General features: G+C 43.4%; 3 protein-coding genes across 3 annotated transcripts in view; 2 read left to right on the forward strand and 1 right to left on the reverse strand.

The window, feature by feature from the left end:
- DCTN4 (dynactin subunit 4) overlaps positions 1-2,756 on the reverse strand; it is a 64,415-nt gene extending 61,659 nt beyond the window's left edge. The window contains exon 1 of the mRNA XM_054487832.2: positions 2,623-2,756. The gene's annotated coding sequence lies outside the window, so the exon portion shown is untranslated. The remainder of the gene's footprint in view (positions 1-2,622) is intronic.
- LOC134739553 (uncharacterized) lies at positions 1,287-4,004 on the forward strand. Its single transcript, XM_063664586.1, has one exon. The coding sequence runs from the start codon at positions 1,287-1,289 to the stop codon at positions 2,790-2,792; it is 1,506 nt and encodes a 501-aa protein (XP_063520656.1). The 3' UTR covers positions 2,793-4,004.
- Positions 2,040-20,365, forward strand: SMIM3 (small integral membrane protein 3). Its single transcript, XM_054487834.2, has 2 exons — positions 2,040-2,178; positions 19,050-20,365. The coding sequence occupies exon 2, from the start codon at positions 19,061-19,063 to the stop codon at positions 19,241-19,243; it is 183 nt and encodes a 60-aa protein (XP_054343809.1). The 5' UTR covers positions 2,040-2,178; positions 19,050-19,060; the 3' UTR covers positions 19,244-20,365.
- The last annotated feature ends 636 nt before the right edge of the window (positions 20,366-21,001 follow it).

The raw sequence follows: 21,001 nt of genomic DNA on the forward strand, positions 1-21,001 counted from the left end.
CACGCCTGGCTAATTTTTGTATTTTTAGTAGATACAGGGTTTCACCATGTTGGCCAGGCTGGTCTCGAACTCCTGACCTCAGGTGATCGGCCCGCCTCGGCCTCCCAAAATACTGGGATTACAGGCATGAGCCACCGCCCCTGGCCAAGGCCGTGTTTTGATGGCAGCCAATGTCATTAGACTACAACTTCTTCTGTACAAGTTCCCTCCAGTATCAGGGGCTCTCTAAGAGAGTATTACTTATTTCTTTCAGGTCCTGATGGTTTTCTCTTTGGAGTGGTTGTAATAGAGGACCAAGGAAGTTGTGAGCTGTTTCCTGGCTTTTGCTGTAACAAAAGCTTGTTGCTGAAATTGACTATTTCCCCCGCTCCTACATCCCAACACAGCATCCATTATTCTTCCCTTCAGTGCTGTCTTAGCAAAATCAGTCCAGCCGAGGCAGCAGACTTAACATGGTATGTTCCTGTGGGGATTCATACTTTATTTCTGGCTTGCTTTTAGGGTCCCAGGGCAAGTCGATATTAAAGAGCTACTAATAAACTGCTAAATGGAAAGGGAGACCAGGCCTCAGCTGGCTCCAGGCCTGAGCTTCTGCCTTGTCCCAGAGGGAAGCCAATGTTCACAGCAGGGCATATGGAGTTACCAGTTGTCCACCCAAAAGAACTCTCATCCCCTTCACTAACCAGGGAAAACGTCGTATTAAGATTGTCCTCCTGTTGCAGTGAGCCAAGATCGTGCCACTGCACTTCAGCCTGGGTGACAGAGCGAGACTCCGTCTCAAAAAAAAAAAATTGTCCTCCTTCAACTCTTTTTTTACTATTAAATGAGAGTTTTGTATTAAACTATTCAGAATTGGGTTGTCCTTGTTTTTAGGTTCCCACACTATCTCTTTTGAATAAAACATGTTGTTGAGTGACAGCCCTTAGGGTTTTTGTCAGATCATTTCTTATGTGAATCCCCTTCATCCTCCCTGTCCTTCACTTAAGAAACTGGCATGTGATAATGATGATATAGAGGTCATTTCTGCTGACCTCATCCCTGAATCAGAGGAAACAGCAGGGAGTAAGTTCTAAGTTCGGGGCCTACACCACATCAAATTTAGGCCTGGGGAAGGCAGTATGGCTCTTTCCAAACCCTCCAAAACACTACTGAGCTCCAAGACTGCTCAAGGTCTCACTGATAGTCAAGGCTTGTGCTCCTTTTTTTCAGAAGAGTAAGATTAAAGAAAACTACTGTGAGTTAAAAAGTGTGGGTGCCAAGATGGGACGGGAGTCCCCCCTCACTCCATGGATGACATAGAGGGGGCAGAAGATTACAGAATTGCCATTGTCCTGCCATTCCCAGAGGAAGCTGGGCCACCCTCAGTGGCGTGGGAAGCCTCTCAGATGCTGGATTCTAATGGGCTCTTGATCACCTTGGATTGGGCTATTTCATTGTTACCACAAAATAAACAGGATGCTCCAAGTCATGTTATGGCAGAGAACCAACCAGCTTCACACTGGTCCTCTAAACCAATCCTCACAACAGGACTGGGAGACAGGTGTTACCTTTCCCACTTTACAGAGAATGAAACAGAGAGGCAAAGCCTCCGAAGGACCCTACACTTCGGACATCGCAAAGCAGGATCTGAGTCCCGGCTCCTCTGTCCAAACGTAGTTGCTAGGCTTTCTTTCCCATGTCTACTCTATAGCCATGGGATATGGCTATATCCCATTTTAGGCCAACCCTCTCGGTTTACAATCCAGAGAGGGGAGACCCTCGAGAAGCCAAGTGACTTGTCCGCGGCTACGCGGCGAGTGTGTGGCAAGGTGGGAGGGGAGCCCGAGACGCCCTGGTCTCTCCTTTCTCTCGCAGGTTCCTTTCTCCCCGCACGCAGCCCGCAGGGGACGCTGGAGGAGGAGCTGAGCTGGAGTTGCCGGGGCCTCGGGCCGGGGCGTTCCGGGGGCGGTCCCCAGCAGCCGCGCATTCCAGAGCCAGCAGCGCGTCCCGGCCGCTCCTGCGCGCTCCCGCCTCCCGGGGCTCGGAGGAGCGGGGGCACGTTCCAGGAGCTACCTGGGGCTGAGGTTCCAGGACTGGGGGTCGCTTCCAGCCGCCAGATCCCGTGCAGTCCTGGGGGCCCTGAGAAGCACCGAGCCATCCCTGCCTCAGGAACTTTCCGCAGACTCGCCGCCATCTGGGGTGAGTGGGGCCACCGGGGGATTGTCTGTGGGGCTCTGGCAGAGCGGAGCTCTTCGGATTCGCGACCTACCTGTAGTACGGCCCCTTTCCCAGGGCTCCCAACGTTCTTCTTTATGTCCATTCTCTCCTCCCCATTTCTCCCTTTTCATCACTTTTGTATTTCTTGCCCTCACCCCTCCTCCTTTTTCTCCCGCTGTCAGCTCTTAAGTTCCAGCCTCCTAGTGCACAGAATTTTGGGCCTGGGGGAGGCGGAGCTTGGGTGGGCGAGCCCCAGCCCCACTCGGAGACTGGCTTCTCTCCGGGTCCCCTGCCCTTGCCTTCTCGGGAAGCCTCCTCCTCGGGCAGACTGCCACCTCCTGGCTCTCCAGGCCCAGCGTCAGGGTTCAGCGCCCGGGCCTGAGCACCTGCTTGGGCGCTGCGCTGGGTTTGGGTCTTTGCACTTACCTGTCCCGCTTTTCTCGAGGCCCCGTGTAGAAGGCGCCAGGAGTTTGGAGTCAGGAGTGGCGGGTTCCAGCCCTGGTTCTGTCACTAGCTGCTTCACCATCCTTGTTTTTCCATCAGTGAAATTGGGAAAACATTTTCTGCGTGCAGAAAGCAAACGAGAAAGGACATGAGCAAAGTATCTTGGAAAGAAGCCTTCCTTCAAGCACCCTCCTGCTGGTTAGCTGTCCCTTTCCTGAGGACGTAGTTGTTCCAGTTGCCGGTTGTTTTGCTCCCTACTCTCCCCCATGCCAGTTTCTTGAGGGTAGGGACTGCCTGTCTATCGTCATCTCTGAGGCATCCTCAGCTCTTGGCACAGGGCCTGGCTAACAGTAGGTGCTCCATACATACGTACTGAGTGAAAGGATGAAAGGTGTAACCCCCCCGCCCCCCCACAAATTGAAACAAACCTCAGGGGCTGTTTTTCTGATTGAGGGCCAGGCTGGGCTCTTACTCATGCAGCTGCACTTGTTTCTTCTGGACCAGCTGGAATCCTGCTGCACCTGGGGGCTGAGGAGTCTCTGGTTCATCTGTGGTGAATACTAAGGTCCTCAAAGCTCCAGGGTATGGTGGTGAAGGCTGCGCAATCACACAAGTATCAGAGATTCCTTGAACATCTGCTATGATGTGTGCTGCTACTGCAGTGGCCACATAGTTTGGAAGGATTGGGGATGCCTGAATGAGGTGGAGGTGGGAGTGGGAACGGGTTCTCTGGGGGTTAGGAGACCCTCTGAGTTACCTTAATGGAGGCATTTCCCCTCTCTGGCGCTTGTCTTCCCCATCTGTAAAATGAAGACACGGGAGTGGAACAGATGTTTGTTTGTCTGTGGTTGAGCATGACATGCTCTTTGGTTTATGCAGGCCGCACAGCAGCCATCTAGACACACGCAAGGCAGCACAGCTGAGCTTTAGGACATCATGTGCTTCTGCAGTGACAACCGAAAAAAACCAAAAAGTGTTTTCCTGCTCCAGCCGGGACCTCCTGTTCCCAGCTGTCCTGGGACTGTGAATCATGCTGTGGGGGTTACAAGTCATGCTTCATGAACTCTCCCACAACTGACCTCTCCGAACCTCAGAACTGTGGCTCCCTGACACTAAAGATCTGGGGAGTCCCAGAGAACAGCCAGAGAACCACTGAGCTGCGGTGAGGTGTTAGAGATGCAAAACAAATGAGACACTCTGGGGGCCTGTGGTCAGGTCAGATCCTGGGCCTTTGGGGGTGACAGACCAAGGGGATAAGGGCCAGTCACAGCCTCAGATGCTTTCCCAGCCATATGCCAATCCTTTAAACGTTGTGCCTCCATTTCTTCTCTATGGATTAAAACATGCAAAGGAAATACCTCCAAGGAAAGAGGATATCTTGGTTGGGTGTGACGGTGGTATAAAAAATGGGCACGTGTACTCACAAACACAGTTTATTGAAGTATAGGAGTAAGTGTTGGCATTGCCACACCCTGCCTTGTCCTCCCCAACCCTGACTGGCCCAGTAAGCGGAATGGTGTTATAATGATCATACTTGCCATTTACTGAGTACTTACTATAAGCTAGGCATGACTCTAAGCATTTTACTTGTATTAACTCATTAAGGCTTTACCACAATCCTATTAGGGAGGGACTGTCATCACCTCCATTTTATGGATGAGGAAACTGAGGTCCAGAGAGAGTGACTCACCCATGATCACACGGAAAGTAAGTGGCAGAGCTGTAATTTGAACACAGGCACCCTGGCTCCAGGGCCTATTCTCTGAACTTCATTGGAATTGGGGGGAACTAGGTTCAGATCTTGCCTCTGTCACTTACTTTCAGGGTGACCTGAGAGAAGTTAAGTGAGAATTTGATAGTCACTATTCTAGTGGATCCTAGAGACCTAGTACCCTTCCAACTCACTAGGGAGACAGAAGGTGAACCTCAAGAGATAATGGAGACGTCTAGCAGTAAAGGCTAAGAATTAGGTAGTTAGGAAGAGTAACTGCTCAGAAGTATAATTGCCTGGCACATTAAACAACAGCAAGCTAGATTCCACGTCTAAACCGTATACTTTAAATTGCTTAGTTGTGTATAGATAGAGCTTCCTTATTTTATTGATTTGCACTCTGACTGGCTGATTGGATATGTTTCTTGCTAGTGACCCACTATATAGGATCATATTCAAGATTCTGGGGACCAGGACATAGATGTCTTTGGTGGTGGTGGTGGTGGGCATTATTCTGCCTTACACACACGAGGCCCACTTTGGGAGAGTGACCTGTTGAGGCTCACACATTGAGGCAAGGCACTACCACCGCCTGGTGCTCTTGCAGCTCTGTCACGGAGCACCCTGCCAGCCCCTTTCATGGACAGTCTCCTTTGTTACCCCGACACACAGCAGGCACTTAGTCACTGGCAAATAGCAATGATGGATAGTAGTGCCTTAAACAGGATGCTGGAGATTTGGCCTGGGTTTCTCCTCTGCTAGCTCTCTGTTGGTTTCTAAGACTCTGTTACCGGCTGGGTCAGATGGTACGTGCGGTCTTACACAGCTCTGGCTGTGTTCCGATCTCTTTGAAATATCCTGGTGTTTTTCCATTTTTCCAGCCACAGAGGAGCAGATGGAAACTCAGGCAGGCCTGTAGCCTGTTAGGAAGTTGGAGAGACAAGGGCCAGTTGGGGTGAAATGAGAACAGAGTGCTCCTTAGGGACTTTGGGTCATTGGAGAAAAGGCTGTGATTTGATTCATTTCACATTTTTGGTAGTTGTATGTCCCGTCCATTCCTTCCTCTGGCCCCTTTATTTGGACCAAAGGTCCCTGGTGAAATGACTGTGCTGGGTTGGTAAATGTTTGAGGCTATTACACAATGGGAAGAGAAATACTTCCAAGAGTAAATGTGAAGCTGGTATGTACTTCTCATATTGGACTTGGCATGGGAAACCTGCTCCCACTTTTATCAGCCTCCCTGTCCTCGTCTAAGAACAGAAAGATTCACATCTTGGGCAACAACACTGCTCCCCTCACCCCTGGTCCCTCCTCCCCACCTCAGTCCCCAGCTCCTGAGCACATGGTGTCAGAACTCGAATTTGAGCTTATCAGCCCAAGGAAATCAACAAGTGGGAATCCTAGAGGACTTCATTCTGAAAGGCCAGTTCTCTTCTGCCTGGTATGTACAGGGTGGGCTGGGGAAGAAAGAGGCCTCCATAATCCTTCCTGAATGTACAAAGAGCCCAGAAAATGATAAAATCAGAGGATGTCATGTTATTTTGGAGATAGGGTTCTGACTTTTAGAATCACTGGGACTTTTGCAGGGATGAGGATTCTTTCTGGACCTCTTCAGTCAATTAGGTTCCACGAGTGAGCTCACATCTGAAATAATCTTCCCATATTCATTTCTTCATTGATTTCATATTTGTTGGCACTTATGATATGCCAGGCCCTGTGATAGGTGCTGAGGACGCAGCAATACACAAGAGATGAGGCTTCTGCTCTCTCTGTGCTTGCATTTGAGGGAGCAAATGGATCTTTAGCCTGATAGGAAAAAAGCCAATAAAAACAAGCAACAAACAAACTAATTTTAGATTGTGAAAAGCATATGCAGAAAATAAAACAAGATAAGAGTGATAGTTTAACAGAGTGGGTCCGGAAAAACTTTACTAAAACGTAACATTTAGATTGAGGTCATGGACATTGAGACAATGGACTGGGGAAGAAAAGAGCATTCTGAGAAGGAACAGCAAACACAAAGGTCTTCAAGTGGGATCAGCCCCTGTGACACAGTTGTTAGGTTCCCCAGGCTACAAAGTGGCCAGTGCGGCCCCATCTAGGAACTTGAATTGCCCTCTCTGGCTTAAATGTTCCCTTCTTCTTTGACAACCTCAGCAGCATCTTCTGAGGGTGGAGACTTTTTGGAAGGGGTCCTATAAGGTGGACAACGCTGGCAAACCCTCTAGTCCTGTGCCCTGGGAACCATCAGCCTTGTTCACATTCTGCAAAATACTTGAAGAGTCATGTATCTTTGGATGCCTCAGCATCAGTGACTTGGAGCTGGTTATAGTTGTCTGCTCTCTGGCCACCGTGGCTGGTGGAAACAAAACAGCAGCAGCATGGTCTGCCCAGAGCTCTGGCAGTGCTGGGCTAAGACCACACCTGCAGGAAGCCACCTGCCTCTATCTGCCTTGTCTCCCACTTTGAGATAATTAAGCTTGCCTGCCAGCAGGCAGTCACTTCTTTTATTGCCTTCTTCCTCAGTGAACTCTGGCAGTAAAACCGGTTGGATAACCATTGGCAAGCTCTCAAAAGTTGACTGTTAGCTGCAGCTCGGATGTGGAGGGTGTAAGTTTCCGGTGGGAGGTTCAAGCTGGGGACAGCTTAAAATTTTTTTACTTAAAAAAACTTTTCACTGTGGTTTCCTACATTGGCCCAGATCAGTCACGAAGCAGTCACGGCACCCTAACTAATGGCGGAGGCTTTGAATTCCTTTTTTTTTTTTTGATATGGAGTCTCACTCTGTCACCAGGCTGGAGTGCAGTGGCGTGATCTTGGCTAACTGCAACCTCCACCTCCTGGGTTCAAGCGATTTTCCTGTCTCAGCCTCCCGAATAGCTGGGACTACAGGCATGCACCACCACACCCAGCTAATTTTTGTACTTTTAGTAGAGACAGGGTTTCGCCATGTTGGCCAGGATGGTCTCGATCTCTTGACCTTGTGATTTAGGAACGATGCTGGGTTCACTAGCTCAGCTTAACTTTGTGAAGCCCTTACTGTATACCAGGCATTGTCCTAAGTGCTTTATGTGCATTAGCTCATTTAACCTCCAGAGCATCCCTATGAAGTGGTTACAATTATTAGTTATTATTTCCATTTTACAAATGAGGAAACTAAAGCTCAAAGAGGTTAAACCTCTTGCCAAAGCCACCAGGGCTCCATATGCTTCCAACACATCATGTATCTCATCAACTCTGGGCTTTGTTGATAACATCTATTCTGCTCATCCTGCCTTTCCTCACAAGATCTGAGAGATACATCTTGAAATCTCCCACTATAATTGTAGATTTGTCTATTTCTCCTTATAATTCTGAGATTAGGTACCTAAAAATAGAAAATCACTTTACCTTTCTGGTATCTCTAGTAATACTTTCTGCCTAAAAGTGTACTTGGCCTTATACTAGTAAGGGGCTACCAGCATATGTGATTCATGGTTACACAGTGTTTCATTTGTATCCTTTGACTTTCAACCCTTCTAATCCTCATGTGTCTCTTATAAAAAATATATATGTATGTGTATATTTTATCTTTATTTGTATATACCCTAACGGTCCTTGTTAGTTTGGGTTTAAATCTACCATGTTTCTCTATGCTTTCTATTTGTCCCCTCTATTTTAAGTATTTGTTGTTGTTTTTCTCCTCTCCTGTTTTCCCCTGGAAATTATGCACTCTTTGACTGATATTTTTAGTGGCTGCCATAGAGATTACAATATGCATCCTTGATTTAACAAGGTCTAATATGACTTGGTTCTTCTGCCCTTTCTTAGGCAATACAAGAAAATCAAAATACTTTAATTCTGTTTCTTCAAGAATTTATTTGTTATTGCTCTTAAATACTTTAATTCTGTATTTTTTTTTCTGAAAATGTCTTTTTTTTTTTTTTTTTTTGAGATGGAGTCTCGCGTCGTTGCCCAGGCTGGAGTGCAGTGGTGCAGTCTTGGCTCACTGCAACCTCTGTCTCCTGGGTTCAAGCGATTCTCTTGCCTCCGTCTCCCGAGTAGCTGGGATTACAGATGTGTGCCACCACATCCGGCTAATTTTTGTATTTTTAGTAGAGACAGGTTTCACCATGTTGGCTAGACTGGTCTTGAACTTTTGACCTCAAATGATCCGCCTGGCTTGGCCTCTCAAAGTGCTGGGATTACAGCTGTGAGCCACTGCACCTAGCCTGAAAATGTCTTATTGCACCATTATTCTTGGCAGTTATTTCTGTTCACCTCTTTGACGAGATCATTCTGCTGTTTTTAAGTTCCATTGTTTCTGTTGAGAAGTTGGTTGTCAATCTAATTGTTTCTCATTTAAAGATATTCTGTCTTATTTCTCTTTATCTTTGGATCTCAGTGGATTTACTATATTTCTTTTCTTTTTTTTTTGAAATGGAGTCTCACTCTGTTGCTCAGGCTGGAGTGCAGTGGCGCCATCTTGGGACACTGCAACCCCCACCTCCTGGGTTCAAATGATTCTCCTGCCTTAGCTTCCCAAGTAGCTGGGACTACAGATGTGTGCCACAACGCCTGGCTAATTTTTGTATTTTTAGTAGAGACAGGGTTTCACTATGTTGGCCAGGCTGGTTTCAAACTCCTGACCTCAAATGATCTGCCCACCTCAGCCTCCCAAAGTGCTGGGATTACAGGCATGAGTCACCGTACCTGGCCAGATTTACTATATTTCTAATTATGGATTCCAATTTATGTATTCTGCTAGGAGTTCATGGGACTTCTTTAGTATGCAAATTGGTGTCTTTCATCAGTTTTGGAAAATTCTGTTATTATTTATTCCAATATTGTTCTGCTTCATTCTTTCTTTTCTCCTTCTGATACTCCAATATATTTATGTTGTACCTTGTCACTGTTTCCTCTATCTCTCTTACCTATTTCTTTTTCTGTATTTTCCATCCTTTTGTTTATCCTTACTTCATTCTAAGTATTTTCCCCTGATCTTTTTTCCAGTTTACTAATTCTCTCTGTAACTATGGCTAATCTACTGATTTTTTAAGCCTATCTACTGAATTTTAAATTTCTATTATATTTTTCAGTTCTAGAATTTTTATTTGGTTCTCTTTGTTGTTGTTGTTTTTTGAGACAGGGTCTCACTCTTTCACCCAGACTGGAGTGCAGTGGCCCAGTCATGGCTCCCTGCACCCCTAGCCTCCTGGGCTCAAGTGATCCTCCCACCTCAGCCTCTTGAGTAGCTGGGACTACAGGTGCACACCATGCCCGGCTAATTTTAAAATTTTTTTTGTGGAAATGGGATTTTGCCATGTTGCTTAGGCTGATCTTGAATTCCTGAGCTCAAGTGATCCACCTGCCTTTCCCTCCAAAAGTGCTGGGATCACAGGTGTGAGCCACCACTTGTAACCTCTATTTGATTCTTTAAAAAAAATCTGTTTATTCTTTCTTATAATTTCAAATTCTTTGTCAAAATTCTCAAACTTGGAGTTTTTCCCTCCTTGAACATAGTAAGCAAAGTTATTTGAACTATGTGTCTGTCTGATGACTCCAATATCTGGAGCCCCGGTAGACTTTTTTTTCTATTGTCTGTTGTTTCTGATTATTTTGTTTTTATCATCCTGTCTTTTTGCATTCTTGATTAATTTTGGTTATGTGTTGGACATTATATTTGTAAACAAAACATAATTTGAGACCTATCATGATGATATTGCCTCCAGAGAGGATGTATATTTGCTTCTGCCAAGCACCTGGAGATTCCTTAATTTAATTTCAGGAGCTATGATAATGCAAAGCTGAGTTATAGTCTCTGGGAGGACTGGTATACTTCCAGTTCATCTTTAGCACTAAGGGTGCTTTTTAAGGCCAAGCTCAAAGTGCAGAAGTTTTACTCTCCCTCTCTTGGCAGTCTTGGACTCCAACTTTTGTCCCCTTAGTCTCCTGAGTCAGTACTGCTTAGTCTCCATTCTCTGATAGGGGAAAATGACAGGCTCTCCTCCCTGGATTTTTGCCTTCTCCCAGAAAAGTGGGACCAAAAAAACCTGCATGAAGCTTAGAGTCCTGCTTTTTCTCAAGCAATAAAGACTGGTAATTCTTCATTATTTCGTTAGCTCTTAGTGCCTTCCATCAGGTTTTTTTGGTCCCACTTTTCTAGCTGTCTTCAGTAAAAGGACTAGTCCAAATTGTCTAGTTCACCATTACCAGAATCGGAAGTCCTGATCTTTATAGATTGCATATCTCTTCTTAATTCTCTAAATATGGAATGGCCTTCAGCTAAAAACAATGTTTGACCTGGACTTAGAAGAAAGCTGTGGGTCTGGTATACTCCATGCTTATACACTGGGTCTGTGTGGACTCTTTGGAGGTAGCTGTAGTGTAGCTGTAAGTGCAGAATCAGGATTCCTGAGTTTGAATCCTGTTCACTTAGCTTTATGATCAATGGCTGGCTAACCTCTCTCAGTTTTAGTTTTCATAGCTGTAAAATCCCCACATAGGATTTTTGTGAAGTTTTAATAAGTTAATGAATGGGATTTGTTAAGCAAATACAAATAATACAAATTTGTGAAATAAAACAATTTATTTTTGTTTTTACAAATTTAAACAAATACAATTTGTTAAGCAAATGCTGGCTCATGTGATCCTGTGTTGGAGGAAATAAGGGAAGTGGTATTTCACTTTCCTGTGCTTCTTGAAGCACAGAGTCATAAGGAGTAAGTAATAGTTAAGTCCTGAGAGAGTGTCTTGCAAATACCAAGTACTTGACATATGAATAAATGAATGAATATCCTGGACAGAGCTACTTATCATGATAATACTGAACCAAAAATAAAAACAGTATTGTCCTGTCAGAGAGGAAAAAGTTGCTGCTAGAGAGTCTGGCGAGTAGATAACACAGGCTTGTTGCCTTGAATCCAGTTACCCTAAAACTATCAACTTGTAGGAAATTTTAATTTATGAAATTTATATAATTTTTATATAACTAGAAAACTTGCCAAATGGTGGGATTGGCTGAAACAATGATTCTTTCTTTGCAAAAGAACTTTTAATTGCTTAAGAAAAATGGTCCCAGAAGTAAAACTTGGTGTTTCCTAATCAGGCATTAGGGCTTCCCTTTGCCTGCCTAAACTGGATCAAGTGGAGTACATAATAGAGGGGATGAATTTTCTACCTTTGGAAAAGTAAAATTTGACCAGGTGTGGTCACTCTCCTTTGGGAGACTGAGGTGGGCGGATCACTTGAGGCTAGGAGTTCGAGACCAGACTGGGCAACATGGCAAAACCTTATCTCTACAAAAAATACAAAAATTAGCCAGGTGTGGTGGTGTACACCTGTAGTCCCAGCTACTCAAGAGGCTGAGGCACAGGTTTGCTTGAACCTGGGAGGCACAGGATGCAGTGAGCTGAGATCACGCCACTGCACTCCAGCCTGGGCAACTGAGCGAGACTCTGTCTCAAAAAGAAAAAAAAAGGAAAAAAAAAGAAAAAAGTTTTTTTCCTCTTTTGTAGAAACTACATTGTTTTTCCCCCCACCTTACATTTGGTCTTGTTAGTGGACACAAAATAGTCATTTTGGGATCATTGACTTTTCCATTCAGTTGGCTAAGTTACTTAACCCCCATGGACTGAGGAGGAGCAATGATGTGTCCAGTTCACAGGGCTGGTGGTATAGGGCCTGTGATCTGATGGGATGGCATGTTTGGTACTAGTGGCTTTTCTGCTGGTGAGCTCACGGTGGTTTCCGTGCAGTTTCTTAGACAAACTTATATTGAACATATGTCAAAGTTTATTATTTGCTAAGGAGGCAAATAGCAGATAAAGTATGCTGGTTCAAAATAATGAGAGTTTAGATCTGACTGATGTTTTACTTCCTGTGGTTATAAAAACATCATATTCTTATCAGTGATAGGCATAAATTTGTGACATAAATGGTTTGGGCCATATCCAACATGAACCATTAATCAGAAATATCAAGCAATATATCTGTGAGGCAAATGATAAATTAATCTGTGACTATTATATTAGACATACCAAGAAACAAGGTTTTATGCACTCATGCCAGAGAGGTCAAATAGAAGTCAGCTAGGAGAAGCTTAGAGTCCTGTTTTTTCTCAAGCAAATATTTCTAGTGTGCAATTAAAGATGCTGAAGGTATGGTTTGCTTAGCTCTTACTTGGGAGACAAAATTTTTCTTTGATAGTAGGGAGAGGTGGAAGCGACTGGAACCCATGTTACGTGGGAAAGAACAGTGCAGTAAAGGACACGTTTGAGTTTTGAGAAGAGTGAAACAGGGAGATGGAGCTCCCTGTGCCCTCTGACACCCAACTACATCTATGGCCAGCCTTAGAATCTTGGAATAGTAGCTCTGGAAGGGCCCTTGGAGAACATTGCAACCTGTGGCTTTCACACTATGTTCTGAGGAGCCCAGGGGGTCGAGGGGAACTGAATAGTAGCACTGCCCTGCCAAGTAAGCCCACTGCACTGAGCAGGCATGCCAAAAGACAGCTAGGAAAAGTTTTTTCCGATTTTTTCAGTTAGAAGAAAGAAACGACTTTAATTTCATAACATGTAAAGTTTGTGTGTTATGGTGTAGTATTATTTTTAGTTTGAATTGCATATGTGAAGGGGGTGGGCACCCTCATCTCTAGTGCTTAGGGTCTCTGAGGATATGTATTCAGCTCTGCTGGGTAGGTAGGACTGCACGCTTCCCCTGCCAGGCCCCCACTTTCCAGGCTCTACTAGAGCAGCCTTACTTTAGCTGTTGGGTATTGGGGTTAGAAAAACAATTTCATTTGCAAAAGAGTAATATTGGTACAGTCTAGGATACAGGTTACAGAAGAATTTCATTTATTCATCTACTCGTTCTGTTTTGTTTTAGTTAGGGGCAGTGACATGATCAGATCTATATATTTGAATGATTATTCCCTTAAGGAGTAAGATTGCAGGAGGGAGAAGACCCCCTGGACCTCAGTTTCACCATCTGTGAAATGGCACTCATTCTAGCTTTAATGTTCCAGGATTCTTGATTGTGGATGAGTCCTGAAGCCTGAGTTCCTGTATCTGACAGGCTTTGCTTATGAAAATCAGCCAGGGTGATTATGTATTCCTGGCATTTGAAGTCAAGAAGACTGTTTGATGTTAATGGGTTTACAGGAAAGGGCTCTTGTGGGGTTCCCTTAGTCTAAGGCAGCTAGCTGTTGATGTAGTCAGGAGACCGCAAAGAATGATTTATCCCGCCCCCAGTCCTCTAACCGTTTCAGTCTCCTGTGACTCATGCTTCTGTGTCTTAGACCTTGGAGAAAGTTACTCCATTTCCTAGGCCGAGACAGGGCCAGCCTGTGCTTCTGTCTCCTCTGCAAGCTCGGCAGATAATCCTATGGCCCTGGGGAGCTTTGTCAGAGGCTTCTCCTTCATCTGGGAACTTGCCCAGATCTGCCCAGCCTGGCTGCAGAGCACCTGGGAATCAATTCCCAAATCTTAATGCCAGAAAATGCCTTAGGAGTCTTAAAGATTTGTTGAGTCCAGAGGTTCCCAAATCTGGCTGCACGTTGGAATCACCTGGACAATGGGAAAAAAGGGCTCCTCCTCATCCCCTTTGAATCTAATTCAGTATGTATGGATTGAGACCCAGAAATTGGTGTTCTTTTATACTGTCTTAAGGTCACTTACCATGGTATATGGCATTTGGTGACTACTGATCTAGTCTCATCTCTTAATTTTATTTGATTTTAAAATTGTATGTGTGTGTTTTTACTTTTTAAGATGGAGAATTATTAAGACAAAAACAAAAAAAGCCTCTTTGTCCCCTTAACCCAGTTGGAATAAAAAATTAGAAGTAATAAATGCTCATGTTGAGAAAATTCAAATGGCATAAAATCATGTTTTATGAATGAAGAATGAAAAGCAAAACCTCTTATTCCTAGTCCAGCTCCCGAAAAGGTAACCGCTATTAACACTTTCTCGAGAGTACACTCAGAAAGTAATTTTCCTGTATATATCCTCACCTATTTACCTACTTAATTCTACAAAATCTGAACCAAAGGAATCATCCTATACACACTGTTCTGCACTTTATTTTTATTTTTTCCACTTAAAGCTTTTGGAGCTCACTACAGATCAGATTCCTCTTAAATGACTATTAAATAAATTAATTTTTTTATCTCAGTGCTTATTTATTCCTCCTGCCTAACTGAAACATAATACCCTTTGACCAATATCTCCCCATTCCCCCCACCTTCCAGCCTCTGGTAACTACCAGAGGCTTTGCTTTCTGCTTCTATGGGTCTGATATTTTTATCTTCCATATATAAATGAGAACTTGAGATATTTGTCTTTCTGTGCCTGGCTTATATCCTTTAGCATAAAGTCCTCATGTTCATCTATGTTGTCACAAATGGCACTAATTTCCTTCTTTTCTAAGGCTAAATAATATTCCATTGAGTATATGCCACATTATCTCTATCCATTCATGGTTAATAGACACTTAGGTTTATTCTATAACTTGGCTCTTGTGTATAATGCTGAAATAAACATGGGAGTGCAGAAATCTCTTTGATATACTGATTTCAAATCCTTTGGTTATATGCCCAGAAGTGAGATTACTGAGATCATATAGTGACTCTATTTTCAGTTATTTGAGGAACCTCCATTCTGTTTTTTCATAGTAGCTGTATTAATTAAGTAAATTAATATTTGTAATGCATTTGGAACAATGATTGATGTGGAGTAAATACTATATACTTGTTAAATGAATGAATGGGTGAGTGAATGAACACATGAAAATTGTTGCATGGCATCCCATTATATAGATATACCCTTCTTTATTTTACTATTAGTGGACACTTGTTGTGTCTGTTGCCTTAACAAATAATGCAGAAAGTAACATCCTTGTATGTATTTCTTGGGTACTCTCCTTTGGGTATGGTGATCAATACCTTACTTAGGGTGGCAACAGTGGACATGGAGCCAAGGGCATTAGAAAGGAAAAGTTAGTGATTAGATAAGAATAGGAAATAGGATTGCAATTAGGAATTTTGCTTGGAACCTAGAATCACAGAATTATCGATCTTACATTTGAAAGGAACTGCAGGAGATAGTTCCAGCCTTGCGCCCTCTGGGCAGGGAATGTATTACATTGATGGTTCCCAAGCTGTGCACTGAAGTGTCCTGGGAACCCCAGTGAACTCACTAGAAGGAGGGGAGTGCTGCAGGATTTTTAAGATTTTTGACAGAAATAGTGATATTTGACAACATCTCTCAGACACTTTACAAATGACTAGCTTAAGATAGTTCACAGTTTAACACTAATCTTACTACACGCCTTTTGTTAATGTTATAATTTATGAAGTTGATTAAAAAAATTTTTTTGAGATAGGGTCTTGCTCTGTCACCGAGGCTGGAGTGCAGTGGTGTCATCATGGCTCACTGTAGCCTGGACCTCCTGGGCTCAAGCAATCCTTCCACCTCAGCCTCCCAAGTAGCTGGGACTACAGGTACAAGCCACCATGCCAATCTAATTAGAATTAAATTAGATTAAATTAGAATTAAAATCTCACTATATTGCTCAAGCTGGTCTTGAACTCCTAGGCTCAAGCAGTCCTTCCACCTTGGATTCCCAAAGTGTTGGGGTTATAGGCGTGAGCCACTGTACCCAGCCTGAAGTTGATTTTTTGGTGGCTGCGTGGTATGGCAAGTACTGGGCAAAAATTAATGTGGAATAATAAGTGAGGATGGCATTGTCCAATATTATTCCAAAGTTTGAAAAGTTACACAGTGTCCAGCAGGTGCATATATTCCATTAGTAACTAGTTAAGAATGAAATAAAAACTTTTTTTTTTCAGTTTGCATGTATTTTTTTTTTCAAACAGCTACTAAGTTGTTAGGCCATAAATACATATTAAGTTGTTTGATTGTGTCGTCTATGATTTCTTTCAGCAGCATTTTGTAGTTTTCCTTGTACAAAACACTGCTAGATGATACAAACAAATGGAAACACATTCCATGCTCATGGATGGGTGGAATAAGTATTGTGAAAATAACCATACTGCCAAAAGCGATCTACAAATTCAACGCAATCCCCATCAGAATACCACCATCATTCCTCACAGAATTAGAAAAAACAATTCCAAAATTCATATGGAACCAAAAAAGAGCCTACATAGTCAAAGCAAGACTAAGCAAAAAGAACAAATCTGGAGGCATCACACTACCTGATTTCAAACTACACTATGAGGCCATAGTCACCAAAATAGCATGGTACTGGTATAAAAATAGGCACATAGACTAATGGAACAGAATAGAGAACCCAGAAATAAACCCGAATACTCACAGCAAACTGACCTTCAACAAAGCAAACAAAAACATGCAATGGGGAAGTGACACCCTTTTCAACAAATGGTGCTGGGATAATTGGCTAGCCACATGTAGCAGAACGAAACTGGATCCTCATCTCTCATCTCATACAAAAATCAACTCAAGGTGGATTAAGGACTTAACTCTATGACCTGAAACTATAAAAATTCTAGAAGATAACTTTGGAAAAACTCTTCTAGACATTGGCTTAGGCAAGGATTTCATGACCAAGAACCCATAAGCAAATGCAATAAGACAAAGATAAATAGCTGGAACCTAGTTAAACTAAAGAGCTTTTTCATGGCAAAAGGAACAGTCAGCAGAGTAAACAGACAACCCACAGAGTGGAGAAAATCTTCACAATCTATACATCTGACAAAGGACTAATATCCAGAATCTACAACGAACTCAAACAAATCAGTAAGAAAAAACCAAACAATCCCATCAAAAAGTGGGCTAAGGACATGAACAGACAATTCTCAAAAGAAGATGTACAAATGGTCAAAAACATATGAAAAAATGATCAACATCACTGATGATCAGGGAAATGCAAATCGAAACCGCAATGCGATACCACCTTAATCCTGCAAGAATGGCCATAAAAAAAAAAAAATCAGAAAACAGTAAATGCTGGTGTGGATGTGGTGAACAAAGAACACTTCTACACTGCTGGTGGGAGTGTAAACTAGTACAGCCACTATAGAAAACAGTGTGGAGATTCCTTAAATAACTAAAAGTAGGACTACCTTTTGATCCAGCAGTCCCACTACTGGGTACCTACCCAAAGGAAGTCATTATTCGAAAAAGATACTTGCACACACATGTTTATAGCAGCACAATTCACAATTGCAAAATCATGGAACAAACCCAAATGCCCATCAATCAACAAGTGGATAAAGAAACTGTGAGATAGACACACGATGGAATACTACACAGCCATAAAAAGGAATGAATTAACAGCATTTGCAGTGACCTGGATGAGATTGGAGTCTATTATTCTAAGTGATGTAACTCAGGAATGGAACACCAAACATCGTATGTTCTCACTGATATGTGGGAGCTAAGCTATGAGGACACAAAGGCATAAGAATGATAATATGGACTTTGGTGACTTGGGGGGAAGGGTGGGAGAGGGGCAGACTACAAATATGGTGCAGTGTATACATGGGTGATGGGTGCACCAACATCTCACAAATCACCACTAAAGAACTTACTCATGTAACCACATACCACCTGTACCCCAGTAACTTATGGAAAAATTAAAAAGGAATAAATAAATAAATTGTTTGAGCCTAACTACTTAATAAATGGAACTGCTCAGTATTTATTTTGACCTAGGGTGCTGTTAAAAAATGACTAAGACACTAAGGATTCAGTGAATTGAACACGATTGGAAACAGCTGATTGACATCCTTATGCATCTGAACTCTTAGCTGCCAGTGAAAGACACCAAGTGGACACTGCTTAAGCAAAAACAGGGAATTATTGGCTCATATGTCTGGGATGTCTAGAGTTGCAGATGGCATCAGTCTTGGCTGGATTCAGGTGCTCACATGAGGTCACTGAGGCTCCATCTGTCTTTCCAGCTCTAGGACAGGCTCACCACTTTTGGGAGAGATAGCCTCAGGCCAATTTTCTCCAGACTCACATCCTTTCAATTTAGCAATCCCAGGAGAAAGGATCATCTTTCCCAAGAGCTTGTGCATAAAAGCTCTGTGGGGAAGACTTTGGTTGACCTAGCCTGGGCCACTTTCCTAACTCTGATTTGTGGTTATGGAGATTTATAATGGTCAACTCTGGGGCACATATCCATCCCTGTGCTGAGGTCAGTGTCCCAACGAAACCATACAGAATAGGTAGGTTCTCCCCAGAAAGGGGAGAATGGGAGAAGGGGTATAGGAACAAAACAATGCATCTCTCATTTTACAGATGAGAGAACAGACTGGTAGCATGGTAGCTTAATAGTTAAGCAGGAAGGCTTTGGAGTCCCACCCATCTGGGTTCACGTTCTTGGTCAAATTAATGACATCTTGTGTTTTAAGACTTTAGAGTCGTCATCTGTAAAATGGGTGTAACAGAAGGTAAAGGCCAAGAAATAGAAAACAATAATTAAAGTCCCTGCCTTATAGGGCCAGTGGTTCAAGTAAGGACTGAATGTGTTAATAGACATAAAGTGTCTAGCACAGGTCTGGCAATAGGAAGCCCTCAGTAAATGAAGCCATTGTAATTACTAATCAGGGAACCTTAAAGTTTACATATCTGGTAAGTGACCCAGGCTTCTGACTCCTGAGGGTTTCCTTCTAACCAGGGAGGCAGGGACAGAGTACACAACAGTGATCTTCCTTTCTTGTCTATTGCAGAGTGAAGCAACATGGATGCAGTCAGCCAAGTCCCCATGGAAGTCGTGCTTCCCAAGCACATCCTGGATATCTGGGTTATTGTCCTCATCATCCTGGCCACCATTGTCATCATGACCTCGTTGTTGCTGTGCCCAGCCACTGCAGTAATCATCTATCGCATGCGGACTCATCCGATCCTCAGTGGGGCTGTTTGAGAGCCTCCCAAGAGGGCCGGGTGAGGGATGAGGACAGGCATCCCGTCCCCAGCCTCTTCCTGTCTTCAAAGAAGAAGCAGGAGGGACTTTGGGGCATGGACCTGAGTTCTGGTTTTGATTCTGCCACGAGCCAGCTGTGTGAATTTGGTCAAGGGACCTAACTCTCTGAGTTCCAGGTTCCTTATCTTTCAAATGGGGATGGTGATCCCTGCCCTTTCTACCTCATAGGGATGTGAGAACCACCTGACTTAGTGGATGTGAAAGCTGTTTGTGAGCAGTAAAGCTACCACAGATATAAGGGTGTTATGCTGAGTGCTGAGAAGCTTTCTAGAACCAAAGAACCTAATTGCTGATGATGGCCTTAAAGGTGGTGAGGGAGATACTGGGGGCAGAGCAGACTTTGCCAGTGCCCCTCAGGTCAAACCAAGCCAAGAGCACCCTGTCCCCATTCCAAGGGGCCAGCAGCACTTTGGCCCAAAGTTATTTTCTTTAAGGTGCCATTCCTTCATCTTCCTTCATGTTTTCTCAGTTTGGAGGATGATGGGTAGAGCTTTCCAGAACCTTCTCTATTCCAGAATCTCTGCCCCTGTGTAATCTGAAGGAAGGCTGTGCCATCTTTGGGCACTGCCAAGGGAGTTGGGGTGATGGGCTTCTTTCTGCACTGGACTCTCACATCTGTTAGCTTTGACACTCAAGCAATGTTGGAAAATGCAGGGTGACTGAGTTCCCTGCCCAGCTTTCAGGATCTCTGGCCCCCATCCCCTTGTGTGTGTCCCTCTGCCCAGCTCCTGCTGTAATTAGCTCCACGTGTACCCCCTTCACTCCCTCCCACCAGCTCTGCAGCCAGCCTACGGCAATTATATTTTAAGAGGTGTTCCCAGGACTTTTGGGACCTACTAAAACAATGATGGTTATTTTAGATGTGATGATTTATATTTATGTAGAGATATTTCTGGACCACTCAAGCTCTTCAGTACCAAAATCAGGAGCATCTTGGGATTTATTAAATTATGTAAGAAGATAGCACAGATATCGGGATATTATTGTGTGAAAGTGCTGCTTTTACTTTGATGTGATCTCATTGATGTACACAACCAAGTTCCAATAAAGTGCTAGAATGTGCATGTCTGAGGTCTTTCTTTAAAGAGCAACTGTTAAACTCAGAACTCAGGTAAAAGCCTTACACTGAATGTATGGGCCTTCGAGACAGTTTGAATATAGTAACAGAAAAGGGAAGAGAAGAATCAAATTTACTTCCAGTGCTCTAGCTTCAGCACATGGGTGAAGTTGTGTAGGTTACACACAGATAGTGCAGAGGAGAAGAACAGATTTTGAATATCAGATTCAAAGAATAACAAATAAGACCATGAATTTCGTATTGGACATGTTGCATTTGAGGTGCTTGTGATATTCAGGTGGACACATTCAGGATGCAGTTGGAGATCTGAGTCTATTCCTGGGAAAGATGTTATGTCTGATATTAGGGTATGGGGGATTAACCCCTATGGTAGATAATGGTGTACAAGTAGATAGGATCAGAATATACAGACTTAGAAGAGTGAGATGCTAAATGCAGAACTTGGAAGACACTAAATAGGAGGGGAAGGAGAATAGAAGGGGAAAAAAGAGAGATTGGATAGGTCCTATGATATGAGGTGTTTCAACAGAGGTGCAATTATATATATATATATATATATATATATATATATATTTTTTTTTTTTTTTTTTTTTTCAGTAGAGATGGGGTTTCACCATATT

The sequence above is a fragment of the Pongo pygmaeus genome, chromosome 4, assembly GCF_028885625.2.
Source record: "Pongo pygmaeus isolate AG05252 chromosome 4, NHGRI_mPonPyg2-v2.0_pri, whole genome shotgun sequence".
Taxonomy (NCBI): Eukaryota; Metazoa; Chordata; class Mammalia; order Primates; family Hominidae; genus Pongo; species Pongo pygmaeus.

Excerpts from the sequence above, each read along its gene's own strand:
- SMIM3 (XM_054487834.2), top strand. The coding sequence starts at position 19,061 with ATGGATGCAGTCAGCCAAGTCCCCATGGAAGTCGTGCTTCCCAAGCAC.
- LOC134739553 (XM_063664586.1), top strand. The coding sequence starts at position 1,287 with ATGGATGACATAGAGGGGGCAGAAGATTACAGAATTGCCATTGTCCTG.